Source organism: Panthera leo, chromosome D2 (genome assembly GCF_018350215.1).
Source record: "Panthera leo isolate Ple1 chromosome D2, P.leo_Ple1_pat1.1, whole genome shotgun sequence".
NCBI classification, from domain to species: domain Eukaryota; kingdom Metazoa; phylum Chordata; class Mammalia; order Carnivora; family Felidae; genus Panthera; species Panthera leo.
In genome coordinates, this window is record NC_056689.1 from 74,905,303 (window position 1) to 74,928,052 (window position 22,750).

The 22,750-nt window shown below is 43.3% G+C and overlaps 1 protein-coding gene across 3 annotated transcripts; it reads left to right on the top strand.

Moving 5' to 3' along the window:
• Positions 1–1,081: 1,081 nt before the first annotated feature.
• Positions 1,082–22,711, top strand: DENND10 (DENN domain containing 10). 3 transcript variants are annotated; one of them, XM_042907815.1, is made up of 9 exons: positions 1,082–1,173; positions 3,698–3,894; positions 6,512–6,591; positions 10,471–10,619; positions 11,846–11,957; positions 13,677–13,777; positions 15,749–15,856; positions 18,716–18,810; positions 21,319–22,711. In XM_042907815.1, the coding sequence occupies exons 1-9, from the start codon at positions 1,119–1,121 to the stop codon at positions 21,493–21,495; spliced, it is 1,074 nt and encodes a 357-aa protein (XP_042763749.1). In that variant the 5' UTR covers positions 1,082–1,118; the 3' UTR covers positions 21,496–22,711. The 3 variants fall into 3 exon arrangements, with proteins under 3 accessions (XP_042763749.1, XP_042763751.1, XP_042763750.1); XM_042907817.1 differs by lacking the exon at positions 1,082–1,173 and adding an exon at positions 1,183–1,274; XM_042907816.1 differs by lacking the exons at positions 1,082–1,173; positions 6,512–6,591 and having other exon boundaries at positions 3,806–3,894.
• The last annotated feature ends 39 nt before the right edge of the window (positions 22,712–22,750 follow it).

A 22,750-nucleotide genomic window follows, 5' to 3' on the forward strand; every position in this document is an offset into this window, starting at 1 on the left:
TTAAATAGTTTAAAATGTACGTCAAGTGAGTTGGAGATGGTATGATATTCCTGTAGATACCAAAGACCCTCCCTAATTAGTTTTGTGAGGTTTGGGGTTGGAGGCACAGAAGATCCATGAGGAGGGATCCTGGAGCTACACAAACTGCCTGGCTCCTTCTCAACATGCCTATCTCTGTCTAAATATCTCTTCCTTGAGGAGCCTTCCTTGACACCTATTTTAAAGCAGTACATCCCCTCCACTTTGTAACACACTCCACTATGTTATTGCAATGGGCTTATCACTCTAGGCTGTTTTGTATTATTTTACTCAGCAATTGTCTGTCTCCCTCCACTAGAATGCTCTATCTTGTTCAACACTATATTCCCAAAGCTTTTTCAAATCTTCCGGGCTTTTTGTTTTGTTTCGTTTTGGTTTTGTTTGTTTTTGTTTTTGGGATGGATAGATGAATAGATGGATGGATGGATGAATGAATGAGTGGATGGATGGATGGATGGATGGGTGGGTGGATGGAGGGAGACCGTTCCTCCATACTCATGACTCCTCTTTTTAGCCGGCCTGGAGGGCAGAGGTAGAATGAGAAAAGATTGGAGGGGAGGGAAGATTGGAGTGGGTTGAATAGAGGGCTTATGAAGATCGGATTAGAGGAATTGAGGAAAGATGCCCAGGCTGAGGAGTTTTCCGAGCTTGAAGAGCTGAGGGCTGGGGCTCCTGGGTGGCTCAGGCGGTTGAGTGTCTGACTTGGGTTCAGGTCATGATCTCATGGTTTGTGAGTTCAAGCCCCGCGTTGGGCTCTGCGCTGACAGCTCAGAGCCTGAAGCCTGCTTCAGATTCTGTGTCTCCCTCTGTCCCTGCCCCTCCCCTGCCTGTGCTCTGTCTCTCTCTCTCTCTCAAAAATAAATAACAACAACAACAAAAAAATTAAAAAAAAAAAAGAGCTGAGGGCTGAAGGTGGGTGGGGGGGCAGGAAGTCAGGGCGAGCGGGACCCAAGTGGGGCCAGAGGGAGAGGCGGGGCCTTGATTGAGGGTGGGACCGGATGGTGGGCGTGCCCTGGAGGAGGGGCGGGGCCTGCGAGCGGATTGTTGGGAGCGGCGCGCTGCGGCGGCGGCGGCGGAAAATGGCTGCTGCGGAGGCGGCGGACCCTCAGCTGATGCTCGGAGTCGGGCTGATCGGTGAGGACGAAGGCGCCCTGCCCCGCAGTCCCGCGCCCCAGTTCGGCCTCCGCCTGGGCCCGGGGTGGCCTCTGCTCCCGCGGTCCCCGGCGCCGCCTGCGGTGAGGAGGTCGCGGCCCCTTCTCTGTTGGGCCGGGGCGGGGGGCGCTGCGGGGCGCGGGGACCCGGCCAGCCGCCCTGGGCGGGTCCGCCTGTAGCCTCGCGTGGGACCCGTCCGGGCGGGGCAGCAGGGCGGAGGGACCCCGGGCCTCCTGCCGGACGCCCCATGATGCGCAGAAGCCCGGACGTCGAGGGTGACGGAGCTCCGGCGGCTGCGAGGGGCCGCTGCGCAGGCGGGGCAGGGGCTGGGCCGAGAGCGGGTAGTGGGCGGTGCGGGGGGGGGGGGGGCGGGGAGGCGGCAGGGCAGACCTCGGAGCGTGCGGGAGGCACGCGTGACTGCCTGCCCAGCGCCCGGCTGGCCCCGATTATGTGATTGAGCAGTTCGAGTCACCGTGACCAACTGTGCCAGCCCCGAGTGCTGAGCATTATGCACGGATTATCTCCCGTTAAACTTCTACCACGGCTCCAGGGGATGTGGGTAATGTTTGGTGACCACATTTCGGAGAAGCAGATGGAGGCCCAGGGTGTCCTTTGCGCACGGACCCGTGCTAGGAAGCGGCGGAGCCAGGGTTGGGACCCTTGCGGTCTAGCCGCAGAGCCCCAACTCACACCAGTGGCGGAATCCTGTATCATGTGATAGAGCTCAGGCACGTAGCCGGCGTGTCTACACAATCATGTACGGCGGGATCCCGGTTAGATTTGAGGAATTAGTGGTTGAGGAAGTACGTTGGATCTTTGGGTGTGCCTGAGCCGTGTGCAGCGTCTCAGGGTTGGGTGTTTCAAGGAACCATTCATCCCATTGGCGGCCGCGGGTTGCTTGAATGAACGTCTGTCGGTTCCCTGCCTGCCGTTGACCTTTGAAGTAATACTCCATTGAGATAACATTCTATTCCTCTAGTGTGGAAGAACGTTGCTTGCGTTCAGCAAAACCGGCTAACTGTGCTGATTATTTCTCAGTGTTTCAAAGGAGTGCATTTATCTGGGAATGGCTTCCTGTGTTTCTTTTTTATTTCCCCTGTATTATTTCTAATGTGGTTTTAGAACTGCTTCAAAACAAAACCTAAGTACTTCAAGCATCTTAGTCCTGCTTGAAGGTACTTGTGAATAAGGTTAGGTTAAATTCTGACTTTATCTGGTAACGGCAAAGACGAAGATGACTTACAATCATATTTTCAATTCAGATTTTTATTTTTCGTATGGAAACGGATTTAAAAGGAATTTGCTTCCAAATAATGGGGGAGGGGGAACATTAGAAACAAGGAGGGACCAGGTGTTGATAATTGCTGGAGCTGAATGAGGGAGACGGGAATTCATTTTTTTATGAACTTGATATTTTCCATAACAAAAATCTGCATCCATACTGCTATATGCACAGTAACTGTTTTTCTGAAGCTTAGGCTAGGTTATTGAGGTGTTTACTGTGATGAGGAAACTACATTATGTGACAGGATAACCATTATTATTATTACTATTATTATTACATTATTATTATTACTATTACAATGTTAAATATGGAATTTATACAATCAGTATATAACATGATTTAAAAGAGATTGCACCATTTTCTTCATCTCCAGTTTTGTTTTTGACAAACACTTCCTGTGTATTTATTAAAGATCCTTCTAACTGATAAAAATGTAAGGCTGAGGGGGCACCTGGGGGGCTCGGTTAAGTGAGCAACTCAGGTCACAATCTCAAGGTTCGTGAGATTGAGCCCCACATTGGGCTCTCCACTGACAACGTGGAGCCTGCTTGAAACCCTCTCTCTCCTTCTCTCTCTGCCCCTCCCCTGCTCTCACTCTGTCTTCTCTTTGCTCTCTCAAAATAAATAAACTTAAAAAAAATTAAAAATTAAAATTTAATCTTAATTAAAATTAAAACAAAACGTAATGCTGAGTTTATGAATTTGTGTGGGAGGAGATAGGAAAGAACTCTGCCAAATTTAAGGCTCAGATTTTCTTTTCCTTAAAATTTTTTAAGGTTTATTTATTTTTGAGAGAGAGAGAGAGAGACAGAGCACGAGCAGGGGAGGGGCAGAGAGAGAGGGAGACACAGAATCGGAAGCAGGCTCCAGGCTCCGAGCTGTCAGCACAGAACCCGACGCGGGGCTCGAACTCACGAACCATGAGACCACGACCTGAGCCAAGGTCGGATGCTTAACTGACTGAGCCACCCAGGTGCCCCTTAAGTTTTCATTCATGATTTGTTGTAAAAGGTTTTTACTCAGGTGGCCTAAAACTCAAGATCAGGAGAGCTGCATGATTTGACCAACAGAGGTGGATGGGAATTTGGGGTCACACATGCTCCGGGATGCTTTGTAAAATGGGATGTGAAAACTGATTCCGCTAAGTGCTTCTGAGTAACCAATCAATTCACTTCCTTGCTGCTGTTTGACATTCTCACAGTGACCATCTTTCCACCGTAGAAAAGGACACAAATGGAGAAGTTCTGTGGGTGTGGTGTTATCCTTCCACGACAGCTACTTTAAGGAATTTACTGCTGAGAAAATGCTGCCTTACAGATGAGAACAAACTTCTCCATCCCTTCGTCTTTGGTCAGTACAGAAGAACATGGTTTTATATCACAACAGTTGAAGTTCCAGATTCTTCAGTTTTGATAAAGGTATGACTGCATGAAGGTCTAACAACCAAAAATATTTAAAGTGACGTAACATTCTTCCATTGACTCTTAGCTTTAGACATTATTGCTCACAGTACGCTTTTGAAAAATACCAGATATGCTTTTCACTGGGAATGTCCCCTTTCAAATTTCACTCTTATTCATTCTATGAATATTGGTTGATGTACATTCTATTGACTGACCCTATGGCTGGTGTAGTGAAGTCCTTTCTGGGTTATACTCTGATGGAGTAGTAATGTGGACGTGCAAAGTCGTGACCGATTAAAAGTGGAAAGAAGCATTTGTCCATAATTAAAAACCATTTTAAGTTTTTTTTTTTCTTAAGTTTATTTATTTTGAGAGAGATTGAGCAGGGGAGGGGCAGAGAGAGAACCTCAAGCAGGCTCCACACTGTCAGCGCTGAGCCCAGCGCGGGGCTCAAACTCAAACCATGAGATCATGACCTGAGCCAAGATCAAGAGTCGGACACTTAACCAACTGAGCCACCCAGGCGCCCCTAAGTTTGTTTGTTTGTTTGTTTGTTTGTTTGTTTTAAGTTTATCTGTTTTGAGAGAGAGAGAGACAGAGCATGGGAGGGGTAGAGAGAAGGAGAGAGAGAGAATCCCAAGCAGGCTCTGCACTGTTAGTGCAGAGCCTGAATGGGGATGGAACCCACAAACCACAAGATAATGATCTGATCCGAAGTCAAGAGCCAGAAGCTTAACCAACTGAGCCACCCAGGCGCCCTAAAAACTGTTTTAAAAGATAAAATTATCCTTGGGATGCCTGGGTGGCTCAGTTGGTTGAGTGTCCGACTTTGGCTCAGGTCATGATCTCACAACTCAGTGGCTTCGGGTCTTGTGTCGGGCTCTGTGCTGACAGCTCAGAGCCTGGAGCCGGCTTCAGATTCTGTGTCTCCGTCTCTCCTTCTGTGTCTCCCTTCCCTCCCCGCTCAAAAATAAATAAACATTAAAAAAAAATTTTTTTTAACTTTATTTTTTATTTTTTAAAATTTGCATCAAAATTAGTTAGCATATAGTGAAGCAATGATTTCAGGAATAGATTCCTTAATGCCCCTTACCCCCCCAAAATTTTTAAAGATAAAATTATCCTTGATATAATTAAGAAAACTTTTTTTCATTTGTTTATGGATGGTAAGGATATGTTAGGAATAGAAAGGAGAATTAAGGAAACATGTATTAAGTAGGCTTTTGTGTGTGTGTCATTTGATATGAATAGTATCAATGTGACATGTTGAAAACCAGTATGTGGTCACTGTGGGCTTTTCTAATTCCAAGTAACCAGCAGGGTTTTTTGTTTTGTTTTTTTTCAAATAAAGAAATATTGGAAAGTGACGAAGCTCCTGGTGTGTGCCTGTGTGGGGACTTCTTTTACCATCTAGGGCTACTTTTATAGCCAATAATCATGAAACATGTCCAAGATATCAATTTAAATTTAAGGAGTTACTTTTAAAATAACAAGAAGGCAACAGTTTAAAACTGTTAGAGGTTTAAAACAAAACAGATTCATAATTAGAAAATGTAAATTTGCGAAAAGATAGTTTTCAATGTGTTATAAAATCTTTCGTTTATGTTCATTAAGTTCTTGCTGAAAAGTCTTGATGTGTCGAATAGGTTTATGTGTGTTTTGTTCCATAATGTCAATAGCAGCAACATCGATTTCAAATCTGCTTTTCAGATTTGAAAAATGACAAGATTTAGAGGTAGTTCTTATACTTAAGAATATGAGTTCTGGGGCGCCTGGGTGGCTCAGTCAGTTAAGCATCCGACTTCAGCTCAGGTCACGATCTCGCGGTCCGTGAGTTCGAGCCCCGTGTCGGGCTCTGGGCTGATGGCTCAGAGCCTGGAGCCTGCTTCCGATTGTGTGTCTCCCTCTCTCTTTGCCCCTCCCCCGTTCATGTTCTGTCTCTCTCTGTCTCAAAAATAAACAAACATTAAAAAAAAATTTTTTTTAATTAAAAAAAAAAAAGAATATGATTTCTAAAAATGTATTTCTTAAATGCTTTGCCTTTTATAAAGTCCTGAATTTTATCTCATTAATGGGAATAATAGGTATATGATTAGAAGAAATTTATATTTATAATAATAGAGGAGTATAGACAAATGAAGCTTATTGTTACAGTGTGCTTTCTACAGAGATTATATGGCATTCTGTAGAGCATTGACTATTTCAGGAACTGTGTGATCTTACTGTGTGTATTTTTGTTGTTTTGTATCCTCTTTCATTAATTAAGAGTTGACAAATTGGTAGATCTGATATGACATTTCTAATTCTGCTTTGATGAGGTGAGAGTACTTTAAATGAAAACTCACATTTTTGATATTTGAAATATATTTGTGTTTTTGAAAAGATGTTAACTCTAAAAGTACTACATTCTTATCTAAGAAATGAAATATATAGGTATATATAAGTACATATCTTTTATATGTGTGTATGTAAACATAAAAGTATAAACAAGGAAGTGAGAACTTGGTTACATTTTGATCTTTTCTTTTTAATGCTGTTATGTCTTGTACAAGAGGTTTGCTAGAATGTAGTAATAAAATTTAAATCTGTGAAAGTGTCTTTAAAAAGTATACTTTTTGTTTCTTTTGGACAGGTGACTCATTTTTCTATTGTTCTGACCGCCAAAGATTTTAATCCAGAGAAATATGCCGCCTTCACTAGGATATTGTGTAGGTCTGTATGAAAACTGTATTAAATGCTATCCTACAAAAATGAAGATCTTGCTCGGTAGTTACATAGCAGATTTCTACACGGAGGAAGCAAATTTCAGCCCTCTGCTTCCCCAACTTAATCTTTACTGGCCCTCTGGAAACTTTTGTAAGAGGAACTTTCTCTTCTGCTTTTATGACACTGCTCTTATTTGGGAAAATGGTAGAAGGGAGGACAAAAAGCAATTTACACAACGATTGTAGTTCTTGGGTATTTGAGTCACTTGCTACTTTTGGCCTGACACTTCTGCTCACTTCCAATCTAGAACTTTCCTTAGCAGGACGGATAAGTTAAGTGCTGGCGAAGTGGTAAGCTAGTTTATATGTGTCAAGGTCTGTGTGGGGGAGTCATTTTGGGGAAAGTTAATGAGCATTTTGAATTATGCAAAAACGCAGGAAAATACTTCTTAGCTGGAGTGCTGGGAAGCTGAGAATCCAATTAATTGGTTAATAGTGATTCAGGTAAACTTCTTTAGTTTCATCCCAGCTGTTGAAAAATTGTAAGTAAAATATACCAGTCTGCTTGCTTGCCTTGGTGAGTGTATATAGTGGAGTTAATCAAACCTTTCTTGTATCTTGGGGAAATTAGTTTTTTCCTCAATCAGGGCTTTGACAGGGTTTTAGATTTTTTTTTTTTTTTAAATATTGTTGTTACTAGATAGAATTGTAATTCTAGAGGTTATGTATTACAACATCAGCCCTCAGGCTTATGCTCAGTAAGTTGTTTTAGATGGGGTGGGGGGCAAAGGGAGTTGTTTTTGTGTTCCTCGCTATAAGCCTGATGAATGGTTGCTTTTTTGCCATTTTTATGTGTACACACACATGCTATCTATCTCTGGCTATCTATATCTATATGTCTATATCCATAACTATATCTATATATCTATATCTACATGTAGCAGAAGACTACTTTCTAATTACTTAAGGGTTTCAGGTAGATTGTATTTTGACAGAATGAAGTTTTACTGTTTTGCAGCCAGCTATGATAAGAAAACCTTTCTGCTCTCTTAAGATAAGTTCCAGGTATATGGTTCATTGTGGAATATAAACAGTTGTCTGCTACCATGGCACTGACACAAAGGGAGACTATTATTGTGAGAAGAGACGCTGTCTACAAGCCATGAGCTAAAAACACTGTAAAGCTGCTTTTGAACAAACGTTGGACTCCCATTTCATTTGACTGAGTCAGGGTTAGGTTTCCCAGTGAATTCACTGGGAAATATTCTTGGGCTCAAAATTTAAGATTGCTTTAGATTCCACTTCCTGCCCGGGAGGAAGCTGGAAGGTTCCTCAGCTTCTGTAGTGCCATGGCATTGTTGGGTTCTGGACTCTTCTCCTGTCACAGTTTAGGAGAAAGGAGGACTGAGAGCTATTGGCAGCCACCTCTTGTGCCCCCTGCACCTTACTGCACGTACCCTTGCATGTGTACATACCCACATGCTCTTGCCACACACACACACTGCCTCTCCCCACTAACACCTGTCTGTGTGCACAAGTACATAGACCAACACTTTTCGATGCTGCTGCTTACCATGGAGGTGCTCCCTTCCGTTTCTGGGGAGGGGACAGGCAGGCGTGCCTTCCATAGCACGCTGCTCACAGTGGCAGCGGAAGCCCACACGAGGGGGTTCGTTCCCTGTGTGGGATCCAGGTCATTTGCCATGACCCCCTTCATCTTCTGGAGCCTCCAGCTAGTGGCCGTGGTAGAGAACCAGGGTTTCACTTGGAACCAGTTGTCCAGGCCAGGTGTGACAGCCTCCGGCTGTCCCATCTGAGTAAGTTCCCCTGGGTTGCACTTTGTGGTTTTCCTATGGAATGATTTGGGGGGATCCTTGCTTCTGTCAGTAGTTCATGGCCCAGGGTTGTTATGGAAAAAGTGATCTTATCCTACTACCCTTCCTGTGTTTCTCTTCTCCATTACTGTATATCGTTTCTATTTCACAGGGTGTTTTTTTTTTTTAAGTTTATTTATTTATTTTGAGAAAGAGAGAGAGAGTGTGTGTGTGTGTGTGTGTGTGTGTGTGCGCGTGCGTGCACGCGTACACACGTGAGCAAGGGAGGGGCAGAGAGAGGGAGAGAGAGAATCCCAAGCAGGCTCCACACTGACAATGTGGCCTGATGCAGGGCTCCAATTCACGAACAGTGAGATCATGACTTAGGCAGAAATCAAGAGTCGGACACTTAACTGACTGAGCCACTCAGGTGCCCGTCTATTTTACAGTTTTAATGGTATATTGTTTGTTTGTTTGGTGGTGGTAATGTAAGCACACAGGAAAAAAATACAGACAATACAGAAGGGTATACAGTGAAAACTAGGTCCCTTCCTCTCCCTATTCCTAGCCTTCAAATCTGCCTCCCGACCCCCACCCCGGGGCACTCCTGGGGCTGTTTTCTTTCTATCATACCGGAGATATTTTCTCCATATGGAAGCATGTATATGAGTTCATGGGTTTGACTAGTTTACATGTAGGTTAGCTTACCATATTCATTGTTCTCTACCTCTTTCCCTCAATTGTGCATTGAAGTCATTTAAAAACACTGACTGGCTAGTAGTTACAATACTTGCTTTTTTCACTTAACCTACAATAAATACAGTTTCAAGTGATCTATTTTATTTTTAAAAATTTTTTTAAATCTTTTTTTTTTTTTTAATGTTTATTTTTGAGAGAGAGATAGAGCATGTGTGGGTTAGGGGAAGAGAGAGAGATGGAGAGAGAGAATCCCAAGCAGGCTCCACACTGTCAGCACAGAGCCCAACGAGGGGCTCAGACTCCCGAACCGTGAGATCATGATCTGAACCGAAACTGAGAGTCAGACGCTTAACTGACTGAGTTACCCAGGTATCCCTCAAATGATCTGTTTTAAACAATAATTTTATTTTCTTTCCAGTTTTTTAATCCATTTAGCTACTAAAAGGCTCAAGTAGGCCCAGTCCTGCTTCTCATGCAAAATTTAGATTTAGTTACTCAGAGGAAGAGATTTCAGGGGAAGAGACTGATTTCACATGTGAGCTATAAATGTAGGCAGTTTCCTGTCAGCGTTTTCTGGAACTTGATGATGAATATATCTAGTGTATACTTACCACCAGAAACTTAAAGGAGTTTGATTTCTTAATTATCTAAATATAGTTACCTCTGGGAACTCTGATAATAAATATAGGTTCTATAATTACTGTTTTCTCTGTGAACAATGTGTAAAACTCCTTTCTTGTCAAAGGAAATCCCAGCAATAATAGAGTCCTTATGGCTAGAAGCACCATTTGTGAATATAAGACAGATAAAAATGCAATATTTTTTTTAAGAATAGTGGGCCCTCAGGGGCGCCTGGGTGGTGCAGTTGGTTAAGCATCTCAGCTCAGGTCATGATCTCCTGGGTTCGTGAGTTCAGGCCCCACATCAGGCTGTGTGCTGATGGTGTGGAGCCTGCTTGGGATTCTGTCTCTCCTTCTTTCTGCCCCTCTCTGACTTGTGCGGGTGTGCACATGCGCTCTCTCTCTCTGTCTCTCAAAATAAATAAACTTAAAAAATAAAACTTAGGGAAAAAAAGAAAAATGAGTCCTTAGAAAGTCCTTAGCTTACTCTCCTGCTCGAGTGGGCTATGGAGATGGAAGGAGAAAGCCAGCTTCAGGGAGTTGTTGGAGGTCTCTTGAATGGTTGTTTTTTTCAATACATTATCGAATTAAATTATAGAAGTAGTCATGTCATAAAAAGTTTCAGGCATTCAGAAGCGTTATCAGCAGGTTGACTTAGATTTTTTAGGAAGTACCCATACCCAGCCTTGGGTGCATTGCTCTGTGTGGTTCATGCTATATAAAAGCATGGTTGTTTTTTGTTTTTTCTTACAGAATGTACCTGAAACATGGGAGCCCAGTTAAAATGATGGAGAGTTATATTGCAGTACTCACAAAGGGGATATGCCAGAGTGAAGAAAATGGCTCTTTCCTTAGCAAGGATTTTGATGCCCGAAAGGCTTATCTTGCAGGCTCCATCAAAGGTAAACACACGCAGACACACACACAGCCCACAAAACAAAAACCCATCCCGATGGTTCCATCCCAACAACAAGATCCCCAAGCCAAGGGCAATCCTCATTGTACTCTAATATTCCATCTTTCTGTATATTTTCATCTATGTAATATTTATTTGCTATACAGGAGGGTAGTTCAACTTCTACATTGCCTTATTTGATTAGAATTCTGTCGTAGGAAAGCAGATTTTTGTGGTGGCCCTTTCCACACGATTCTGACTGTTAATAATACAGAAATGTTCTTTTGTGGGTAAGCTGAATTTCACAGCTTGAGTGTCTGCCCACTTCCATAGTTTTTCTTTCCTTACATTTTAGCAGTTACTTCCTCCATGTGGAGAGCTCAGGCCCCTGACCCAGAGTTCCTCTTCTAACTCTCCGCCTTCCTCTCCCAACTGGAAAATCCAAAACAGCAGTGCAGGGCTAAGCCACAGATTTCAGGGTCCTTAAAAGGGAGGAAAGGGGAAATGCTGGCCTTCACTCTTGTCCTCCTACAGCGCCTGTCTTAGCTCGTGAACCTGCTGTTCTGTATGGTTTCTAAGCATCCTTGTTGACAGGTTTGTTCAGCTGTCTCAAAAGGACTTACATAATGACGTATGTATTGGTGGAGGGGTGGTGTCCATGAACTTTTATTTATTTATCTATTATTATTTTTGAATGTTTATTTGAGAGAGAGAGAGCCAGCGGGGTTGGGGCAGATAGAGAGAATCCCAAGCAGGCTCTGTACTGTCAGTGTAGAGCCATATGTGGGGTTCGAACCCACAAACTGTGAGATCATGAACTGAGCCGAAATCAAGTGTCAGTTGCTTAAGCCAATGAGCCACCCAGGTGCTCCAGAGTAAACTTTTTTTTTTTTTTTTTTAAACCTAAGGGTGTTTCATGACACAGAAAGATACTGGTTCCCTTCATATCATTTATTCCACTTTCTTTGGGCTCTGGCTTCATCTGTGCATCCAGTGCAGAGTCCCTTGGAGGGGGGTCAGGTTTAGGCTGTCATAGCACCCATCCTAGGGAGCAGATGTCTGGATTTATATGCTCATCCAGTGCATAAGGTGCTTTTTTATTCTCTGTATTGAAAATAATTCTGTATACAGAAAATAAACTCTGCATTTATTGGAAAGAATTCCTTCCAATAAAAATGTTATTTTCTTACATATTATTTAATGCAGTAATATTATAATTTCTTGTGTTTTAAGACATTGTATCTCAGTTTGGAATGGAAACCGTTATCTTACACACAGCACTGATGCTAAAGAAAAGAATTGTCGTCTATCACCCCAAAATAGAAGCTGTCCAGGAGTTCACCAGGTATTGTCTGTGGTCATTAAAAAGTAGAGGCTTTGTTGGGAGCTGATTTGGGGCAGTCTGTGTTCCTGTGTGCTCTGTTCTGTTACACATTTGGTATAAATAGAATGTGGTAGGCTGTGGGTGAAATGCTATCTTGGTCTAATGTTTCAGGTGAGCTTTAGTAGTTCAAGGTCACCGAATTTGGGCAGATTCTTCTTTAAATTTAGAAATAAGAATATTTTAGAGCAGGGAGTTTGAACTTTTCCTTGCCAGACCATAAATATTTTAGGCTTGGAGGCCATAAGTTCTCTGTCCCAACCACCGAACTGCCAGTCGTGCATATGTAAATGAATGAGCATGGCTGTGTTCCAATAAAACTTTATGTGCAAAGACAGACAGCTGATCCATGGCCATAGTTTCCTGACCCCTGTTTTAAGTAAGTTATTTCTTTTTTTTTTCACTTTTACCACAGATTTTCTTTTTTTAAAAAAAACATTTATTTATTTTTGAGAGACGGAACACAAGTGGGGGGGGGAGGGCAGAGAGAGAGGGAGATACAGAATCTGAAGCAGGCTCCGGGCTGTCAGCGCGGAACCCGACATGGGGCTTGAACACACAGACCGCGAGATCGTGACCTGAGCCGGAGTCTGATGCTTAACGGACTGATCCACCCAGGTGCCCCTCTCTTATTTTTATAATAAAGATGTTTTGAAAGTTTTTTCTTTACCAAATCTAACTTGTTCATAGATTCTTTTTTAAAAACAAGAGGACCTAGCTTTTGTGCTTAACCTGTATGCCAGCTGTTGTATAAATCACCTCAATTATTAAATTTACTTGTGACACGAACTTTGCAAGGAACTTTGCCTTCTTTTACGGATGAGAAAATTGAGGCTCCAGGAGGCTGACTGGTTAGAAAACGGGAAAAAGAAGGTTTGGTCGTCAGAAGAACTTGGGTTAAAATCCTGGAGGGCGCTTTACCCGCTCTGTGACCACATCCAGGATACTTAAACTTTCTAAGCCTCCGTCTCTATATCTGTAAAATGAAGGTAATAATGCCCACTTCGTAAGCCTGTTGTCAGGACTGGAGATGCCGTGTGTGAAGTACTTGGCGTGTGCCTTGCTCATCGTGTGCGCTCTGGAAACGAGGACTGCTGTCATTGCGATGGCCACCCAGTTACCCTTTCCCTCTACATCTATGCTTCTGAAACGGGGATGTCCACAGCTTGGGAAACATAGCAGGGCAACAGCGGATTCACCATACCACAGTTCAATTCGTCACCTCTCTCTGCGGCAGCTGTTTCACTGGTTTTTTCAAGGAAACTTACTTTGTATAAAAACAAACACAAAGTGGTTTGCAAGTTTGATTGGAACTTTAAAGATAGAAATGAGAGACTTCAAAAAAAATGTGTCGCTTGCAGGGCCCCACTCTGGATTCTACCCTCAGACTCCCTCTGTGGCAGTTTGCGGAGTGAGGCATTTGGAGGAAAACTTCAGAAGTGTTACTCCTTGCCACCACGGAGATGTTTTGAAACTTCACCTTGAGCTTTTTGTAGCTAATCTGACCCAAAAAGGCAGAGTTGAAGACATTGCATTACTTTAATTTGAAGCCTGGAGGTCGGGGCACGTGTAGTCTTCATTCTCCCCTCTGCCTCTGACAGCCAGCTCTGTCCTCGGGAGGAAGAGGGAGGAGGGTGCGGGTGCGGGCCAGCAACCATTTGAGTTCTTGTCTTCGTTCCCCAGGACTCTGCCTGCCCTGGTGTGGCATCGACAGGACTGGACCATACTTCATTCCTATGTGCACCTCAGTGCCGAGGAGCTGGAAGCCCTGCGGATGTGCCCAGGTAGACAGTGGGGGTCTCGCAGGAGGAGAGGCTTGGTGTTCACCTGGTTTGGGGGAGGACTTTTTTCTGGCCTTCCCAAAGGGAATATTGATGATGCATTATTTCTTTGGTAAATGCAACCAATTTTTTTTCCTTAAAAATTTTATTTTTTTTCACATTTTATTTTATTTTTTATTTTTATTTTTTAAAATTTACATCCAATTTAGTTAGCATAGAGTGCAACAATGATTTCAGGAGTAGATTCCTTAATGCCTCTTACCCATTTAGCCCATCCCCCCTCCCACAACCCCTCCAGTAACCCTCTGTTCTCCATATTTAAGAGTCTCTTCTGTTTTGTCCTCCTCCCTGTTTTTATGTTATTTTTGCTTGCCTTCCCTTATGTTCATCTGTTTTGTCTCTTAAAGTCCTCATAGGAGTGAAGTCATATGATATTTGTCTTTCTCTGACTAATTTTGCTTAGCATGATACCCTCTAGTTCCATCCACGTAGTTGCAAATGGCAAGGTTTCATTCTTTTTGATTGCCAAGTAATACTCCATTGTGTATATATATACCACTTCTTTATCCATTCATCCATCGATGGACATTTGGGCTCTTTCCATACTTTGGCTATTGTGGATAGTGCTCTATAAACATGGGGGTGCATGTGTCCCTTCGAAACAGCACACCTGTATCCCTTAGATAAATACCTAGTAATGCTGTTGCTGGGTCATAAGGTAGTTTTATTTTTAATTTTTTGAGGAACCTGCATACTGTTTTCCAGAGTGGTTGCACCAGCTTGCGTTCCCACCAACAATGCAAAAGAGATCCTCTTTCTGGGCATCCTCGCCAACATCTGTTGTTGCCTGAGTTGTTAATGTTAGCCATTCTGACAGGTGTAAGGTGGTATCTCATTGTGGTTTTGATTTGTTTTTCCCTGATGATGAGTAACGTTGAACATTTTTTCATGTGTCAGTTGGCAATCTGGATGTCTTCTTTAGAGAAGTGTCTTTTCATGTCTTTTGCCCAATTCTTCACTGGATTATTTGTTTTTTTGGGTGTTGAGTTTGATAAGTTCTTCAATGTTTATTTTTGAGAGAGAGAGTGAGAGAGAGACAGAGTGCGAGCGGGGGAGGGGCAGAGAGAGAGGGAAACATAGAATCTGAAGCAGGCTCCAGGCTCTGAGCTGTCAGCACAGAGCCCGACACAGGGCTTGAACTCACAAACCATGAGATCATGACCTGAGCCTGATACTTAACTGACTGAGCCACTGAGGCGCCCTGAGTTTGATAAGTTCTTTATAGATTATGGATACTAACCCGTTATCTGATATGTCTTTTGAAATATCTTCTCCCGTTCTGTCGGTTGCCTTTTAGTTTTGCCGATTGTTTCCTTCGCTGTGCAGAAGCTTTTTATTTTGATGAGGTCCCAATAGTGAGTTGGTCCTCAATTTTTTTTTATTTGTTTTTAATTGTATTGCTCTGTGAAATGTGAAAAGTCTGGTAGCTGTTTTCTTAACATCAGTTCCAAACTTCTGTTAATTCTTGAGTTGTCCTGATTCCTTTAGCATTTATTGTATCAGATCTGAAACTGGTGAAAGATGATGCCATCCCCAGCACACTGTCCCTGAGAAAGCCGGACGTGTGGCTGTGGTTGCTTAGAGACAGAGACCTACAGGGGGAACATTGGTCAAGAGAATCCTTGCTACCTCTACCTCGGCTGTCATTCTTGACCTGAATAGCAGTAACTGAAAAGTAAATGCCTTCTTCTTTGACACCACAATGTAGTTTGGGGGACGTTTTGAGTTGGAAGGGTTTCTTCAGGCAACTGTCAATAATGTAGTCTGAAGAAATGCCAGAGGGTACAGCTGATGTCCCCTGAATAAAGCAGTGAAGAAAAGCAGCTGGTGAACTTTTAGAGTCCATTCTCTTTCGACCCGTTCACAACAGGATTTGTTCCCATTCCGGTAATGTGGGTCATCTGTGTCATGCAGGTTACATCGCTGGGTTTGTGGACTTGGAGGTGAGCAACAGGTCAGACCTCTATGACGTGTTTGTGAATCTGGCAGATCGTGAGATTACCGTCGCCCCACTTGCGAAAGGTTAGTTCTCTCTTCCGTCGTTGATAACAAAATAAGCCAAGCAGTTATACTTTTTAAAATTAATTTATTAAAATTTTAATTCCAGTGTAGCTAACATACAGGGTTATGTTTCAGGGGTTCAGTACAGTGATTCAACACTTCCACATGCTACTCAGGGCTCATGAAGATAAGTGTGCGCATAATCTCCTTTATCAGTTTCACCCATCCTCCCGCCCACCTGAAGCAGTTGTATTTTTTTTTAATGTTTATATATTTATTTTTTTATTTTTGAGAGACAGAGAGAGACAGCATGAGCAGGAGAGGGCAGAGAGAGAGAGAGAGGGAGACCCAGAATATGAAGCAGGCTCCAGGCTCCGAGCTGTCAGCACAGAACCTGACGCGGGGCTCGAACTCACGAGTCGTGAGATCATGACCTGAGCTGAAGTCAGACGCTCAACTGACCGAGCCACCCAGGCGCCCCTGAAGCAGTTGTATCTGTAGGCTGATGCTCTAAAACTGGTATTCAAAAACTGGTATTCAAGGGCCTGCTTTGCCCGCTGTGCTGAAACTGGAGAGATTTTCTGTGTCTGGAACAGAGCATTTATTCTTACAGGCCCAGCCATGTCAGTAGTACATTCTGGGTGCTTATGCTGTACAGTATATGTTAATAAGATAGTATCTTTTTTTTGTAATGTTTATTTATTTATTATGAGAGAGTAAGCGTGAGTGGGGGAGGGGCAGAGAGAGGGAGAAAGAATCCCAAGCAGTCTCCGTGCAGTCAGCACAGAGCCGGACGTGGGGCTCCGTCATATGAACCTTTGAGATATGACCTGAACTGAGATCAAGAGTGGACACAACCGACTGAGCCACCCAGGTGCCCCAATAGGATAGTGTCTCTATCTCGTTTCTCAACTTTTCTGTTTAAACAAGCTGTATGAGTTACCTATTGCTGCATAACAAATCACTTTTAAACCTAGTAGTTTAAAACAGCAAATATTGGGGCGCCTGGGTGGCTCGGTCGGTTAAGTGTCCGACTTCAGCTCAGGTCATGATCTCGTGGTCCATGAGTTCGAGCCCTGCGTCGGGCTCTGTGCTGACTGCTCAGAGCCTGGAGCCTGTTTCAGATTCTGTGTCTCCCTCTCTCTCTGCCCCTCCCCTGTTCATGCTGTGTCTCTCTGTCTCAAAAATAAATAAACGTTAAAAAAAAAAAATTTTAAAACAGCAAATATTTATTATATCACAGTTTTAGGACTGACTTAGCTGAGAGGTTCCGACTCAGGGTCTCTCATGAGGTTTCAATCAAGATACTGCCAAGGCAGGGGCACCTGGGTGGCTCAGTTGGTTAAGGGTCCGACTTCGGCTCAGGTCATAATCTCATGGTTCGTAGGTTCGAGCCTCATGTTGGGCTCTGTGCTGACAGTTCAGAGCCTGGAGCCTGCTTCGGATTCTGTATCTTCCTCTTTCTCTCTGTCCCTCTCCTGCTCATGCTCTGTCTCTCTCTCAAAAATAAACATTAAAAAACAAAGATATTCCCAAGGCTTCAGTCATCCAAAGTCTCAACTTCTAAGCTAACTTTTAGCAGGAGGCCTCACCACCTGGCCTCTCTGTAGGGCAGCTTGAGTATTCTCCTGACATGACAGCTGGCTTCCCCAAGAGTAAGTGATCCAAGAGACAGAAGGACCACAGTGCCTTTTATGACCTAGTCTCAGAAGTCATATACCAGTTCTTCCATATTCTATTTGTTAGAAGGAAGCCATTAAGTCCAGTCCCCACGTAAGAGAGAGGAAGTAGGCTCCACCTCTTAAAGGACAGAGAATGAAAAAGGGCATGGAAATTTATTATTGCACAAGGACTGAACATGAATCCTGTATGGAAAATCTTTTTGAACGATGTGTCAGTAAGCAAAAGGGAATGGAGGTGAGTATTGCCCTTTGTAAAGCCAGAGTGATAGGATACTGGCTGTGGCCAGGGCCACTTATATTGCTGAAGCATTAGGACCAGAAAGGGTGGCCATGTCCTGCCGCCTTCTGTTGCTCCGAGTCTATAAGATGAGCTCGTCTCAAATCAACAGCATTCAAATGGAGTTTGTCCCTTGGAGGGACAAACAGAAATTTCTGTTCATCTTTTTGCTGCAGAAAAGGAGCAGTGTATGTAAATCGTGTGACTCAGGTTGTTTCCTTTGCACATTCTGAGGGTCTTCACACACTGGAATGTTCAGCTGGCTTCTGCAGAACTGATAGGACGCTCTGCTGCTATAGGATCCCCACCAGAAGGTTCCACTTGAATTTTTTTTTAAATGTTTATTTCTTTTTGAGAGAGAGACAGAGCATGAGTGGGGAAGGGGCAGAGAGAGAGGGAGACACAGAATCCGAAACAGGCTCCAGGCTCCGAGCGGTCAGCGCAGAGCCCGACGCAGGGCTCGAACTCACGAATGTGAGATCATGACCTGAGCCGAAGTGGGACTCTTAACCAACTGAGCCACCCAGGCCCCCGAGTTACACTTGAATTCTTAACCGTAAAGACCTGCGTAGGGAGGTCAGGCTCTTGGCTTAAAATCACAACTTACTTGTAGTCAGTAGTTTTCATTAGGTCTTGCCTAGGAAGAAAAACAAAAATTCTTATCAGGTAGGTGTGAAGGAGAAACCTGGTATTGGCATGTTCTTATTTTGAACGAAGTAGAAATCGTGATTCTGCCGTGCCTCCTAGCACGTCCCTTGGAGTGATATCATATTTGCGTTCAGGATGAAGATGGAAATGTGGGCGGTTGTTGGTTGTTTTGAAAATTTCCTCTGTATGATGGTTTACATTTTCAAATAGGCGTCCTGGTTTTTATTATGTAAACTTCTAAATATCTACATAACTTCTGCTTGATCTCACCAGAGGCCATGACAATGGGCAAACTGCACAAAGAAATTGGTCAGCTGATTGTTCAATCTGCAGAAGATCCGGAGAAGTCAGACAGCCAAGTCATACAGGTAACTCCTCAGTCCCCTGACTTACTGAGAGTTGTGCAGTGGTGGTGCCGGGCAGCGTGTGGCAGAACTGCCTGGGGCGCCAGGAGCCGTGAGAAGCCGTAGGCAGATGCTAGCACGAGGGTCTGCAGGGTGGCCCTGGTTAGAGGAGCGGGCAGAGGCCCACCGTAGCCAAATAGTTATCAGGCTCTGGGGACAGAGACATGCAGGGGGCTGGTGACAGGTGTGACCCCCAGCTGGTCTGGAATGCTTTCCTGAGCGAACGCATTCTGTGCTCCAGCAGAATTTTCACGGAGGAACAACTTTCAAGAGATAGTTGCTGCTGAGGACTAGAGAGGGCGTCTCAATCTAGCTTCAATGTACTGTGTCCAGAACAGCAGTAAGCAAGCATGTAGTCAGATCCCTGCCAAAGGTAGCAGGTCTGGGCTCACACCCTGCAGGGCTAGCCCCGCTGTGGGGTCTCCCTGTCAGGCTGACCAGAGCTGCCATGTGGATCCTCCCCTCTCCCCTTTCTGGATCGGGATGGCTGGAGAGTTTATTTAAGCCTGTCCCTGTGGTGATGACAGGCCCTCCTGTGCACCGCAGCCTGCCAGCTCCTTTCCTGTCTGCTGCCGGTTTGCATTCAGCCTGTTCCCAGCTCCTTACTCTTTTCCCGGGATACACTTCCATCCTGGCCTCCGGGCCCTGGCTCATCTAGACCCTTGTGTCATCCCGTGGGGGCCAGAGGCCTGGAAGGATTGTCTCCCACTGTCTGTACCTGTGCCACCTCATCAGGGGTGGGGGTGGGGGGCTCTGATAGGCAGGCCCTACTCATCTGGCTGGACCCGGTTCTTTTTTCCATTTATTCATTCATTTATCCAGAAAATATTTATTGAGCACTGACTATATGTCAGGCATGGGGCTGTAGGGTTGTATTTATTGGAGTAGATGAATAGGAAATAATGTAAGGGGCCCTGGGTGGCTCGGTTGGTTAAATGTCTGAGTCTTGATTTCAGTTCAGGTCATGGTCTCATGTTTGTGAGTTCGAGCCCCACGTCGGACTCTGTGCTGGTGGCACAGAGCCTGCTTGGGATTCTCTCTCTTCTCTCTGCCCCTCCCCAGATCATGCTCTCGCTCGCTCTCTCTCTCTCTCTCTCTCTCTTTCAAAATAAATAAATAAATAAACTTAAAAAAAAGTAAACGCCAGATCATTGTGAGCCATGCGAAATGAATGCTGTGATAGAAACAAAAGGTCAAGGTGAAGAATACTAGAGAAGAGATTAGACAGCTCTCTGAGGAAGTGACACATGAGCTAAAGGTTGAGAGGAGCCACAGGTGTGACAGGAACCCGCCAGCAGCACCGTTCTTTCTGTTCAGCGCTGGTGGCCCATCTGCTCAGGCCAGGAAGAGTGGGCGGGGCTTGCCTTGAGAGCTGAGACTCTTCCTTTCCTACCGTGTGGATCATCACTGCCCATCCATCCCTCCATCAACGCTCAAGTAAAAATGCTGGCTCTTTACAATGTTGGTTAACTGTGTAAATATGAGTTTTGTGTTACTGCGTTTTTCGTGGACTAAAAGTGATACGCAGGTGACTCAGTATAATGTATGATGAAATTGCCTGGCATATTATATTGTATGGGTTTGAAAATATTTGAATTAATGATGTCAGCAAACCAAGAAAAAGACATGACTTTAATGTGAGCTCTCGTGAGTCATCAGCCATGCAAAGGACTGTCGGGAAAGAGGAATACAGCCCATGTGGCAGGTGCTGGGTTACTTATTCCAGGTAGAAGAGGATTTTGGGGGGTGGGGAGATGTGTTCTAAAAACAATACCAGGGTTCCTTAAAAATTCAACATAGGAATACCATAGATCCAGCAATTCTACTGGGTATATTTCAGAAAGAATTGAAAGCAGACACAGATAAGTAATTGTGCACTCAGGTTGACAGCAGCTCTGTAAATAAGAGCCAAAAGGTAAAAATAACCCAAATGTCCATCAGTGGATGAATGGATAAGTAAAACGTGGTATATGCGTATGGTGGAATATCACTGAGCCTTAAAAGGCAATGAAGTTCTAACATGTGCTACGACATGTATTAACCTTGAAAACATTATGCTAAGTGAAATAAGCCAGACACGAAAGGACAAATGTTGTGTGATTTCACTTATATGAGGTACCCAGAACCAGGCAAATTCACAGAAGCAAAAGGTAGAATGGTGGTTACCAGGCATTGGAGACAGGGATGGGGGAGTTATTGTTTAATGGGTACAAGATTTCAGTTTGGGATGATGAAAAAGTTCTGGAAATGGATAGTAGTCATAAAACACTGAATGTACTTGTTGTCACTTAAAAATGGCTAAAATGGCAAAAACATGGTGTTGGTTTTTCTAAGTTGTTTTAAGTTGTTTCATTTTTTGTAATGCATAAATAATTTGGTAAACTTAAAAAATAGGAAGAATTCTCTCCAAATGCAGCAAAAATTCATATTTTTTGATGCTAACTTATGGCATATTTTCTTGTTCCATTAAAGGATATTTCTCTAAAAACTAGAGAAATCTTCACCCACCTGGAACCATTTTCAGAAGTTTCTAGTGATGGAGAAAAGCTAGTTCTCAATTTTGAGGCACTAAAGCAAAGACGATTTCCACCAGCAACAGAAAACTTCCTTTACCATCTAGCAGCAGCCGAGCAAATGCTGAAAATCTGACTGTGTGACAGCATATCCCTGATGAATGATAGAAAGTTCTCTCACCATGGTTATCCACTGTGTAAAATACTGAAAATAGCACAGAAAATGTTCTATTTTTAATGATTTATGTGAAAGTACTGAGATTTGACCTGAAAAAGCCCTAAAACACATATGAAAACATTTCCGATGTCCTCCTGGTCAGATTCATGCCTGCGGTCAGGGTCAGACCAAGTGCTGTAACTACCACCTATGACGTGAGCAACGACGTGGTGTCCCGGCGTAAGAGAAAAAAAGCTCTGCCAAGTTTTAGTGCAAATCACAGCAAACCCGAAAGCCTTCGTTATTATCAGTTCCACTTGTCCCATTGCGTAGCCACAAACGAATGGCTTACTTTCAGAAAGCTGCCTGAAATTTTGCTTTGTATTCTTCTAGGAAGAACTTTTATTCCTCATGAGGAACTCTACTTTCTGAGCCAAACTACTAAGTTTTCTGCAGAACTGTCCAGAAGATCATTCAAAAAAGATCCTGCAGTTGCACTTTCTTGTAAAAGAAAAGAATTCTTTTTCTTGGCCTTTAAACATTTTTGCCTATATTATGAGGATTTTGCATAGATTTTATACTTGAGTAGACAACTTTAATAATCCATATTTATATTGTCACAGAAGTAAGCACTTGGCAAACTTAAGCCATTAGTACTCTTTAATTAACCCTGTTGCTAGCAATATTCTTTTGAAAAAGATGCCAGTCCTTATATAATAGAGCAAAAATAAGCCCATTTTGGATATAAATGTCGGTATGAAGAAAATAGCAACTTTACATAATTACAAAGGCTAAGACCGGAGAGTGTCTTCATACTTCAGTGAAAGTAATTTGGCCACACTGGAAAGTATTCTTGTTCAGCTTATGTACCTTTTTCATAATCGGAGACTTAAAAGTTGCAAAATAAGCATAGAGGTCTAAATTATGTATTTGTTATTATATGTATTCATATTATGAAAAATTATTTTACACTCACTACTGTTGTCCTTAGAAATCTTACCCAGAAAAACAGTTGCAAAAAAATCTTGTCTTTATTAGATCTTTCATTTATTCTTTGTGTTAGACATTTGTTAAGTAAAAATAAAAAATAGCCTTTTCCCCTCCCTCCTTGGGTGGGGGCAGGGAGGATCTGGAATGAGATGATGTTTACTAAGGCAAACAATTGAAAATTAAATCTGCACTTTATGAAAACGAACATGAACGTCTTTATCTCCATTTTTTGTATTACTATAGC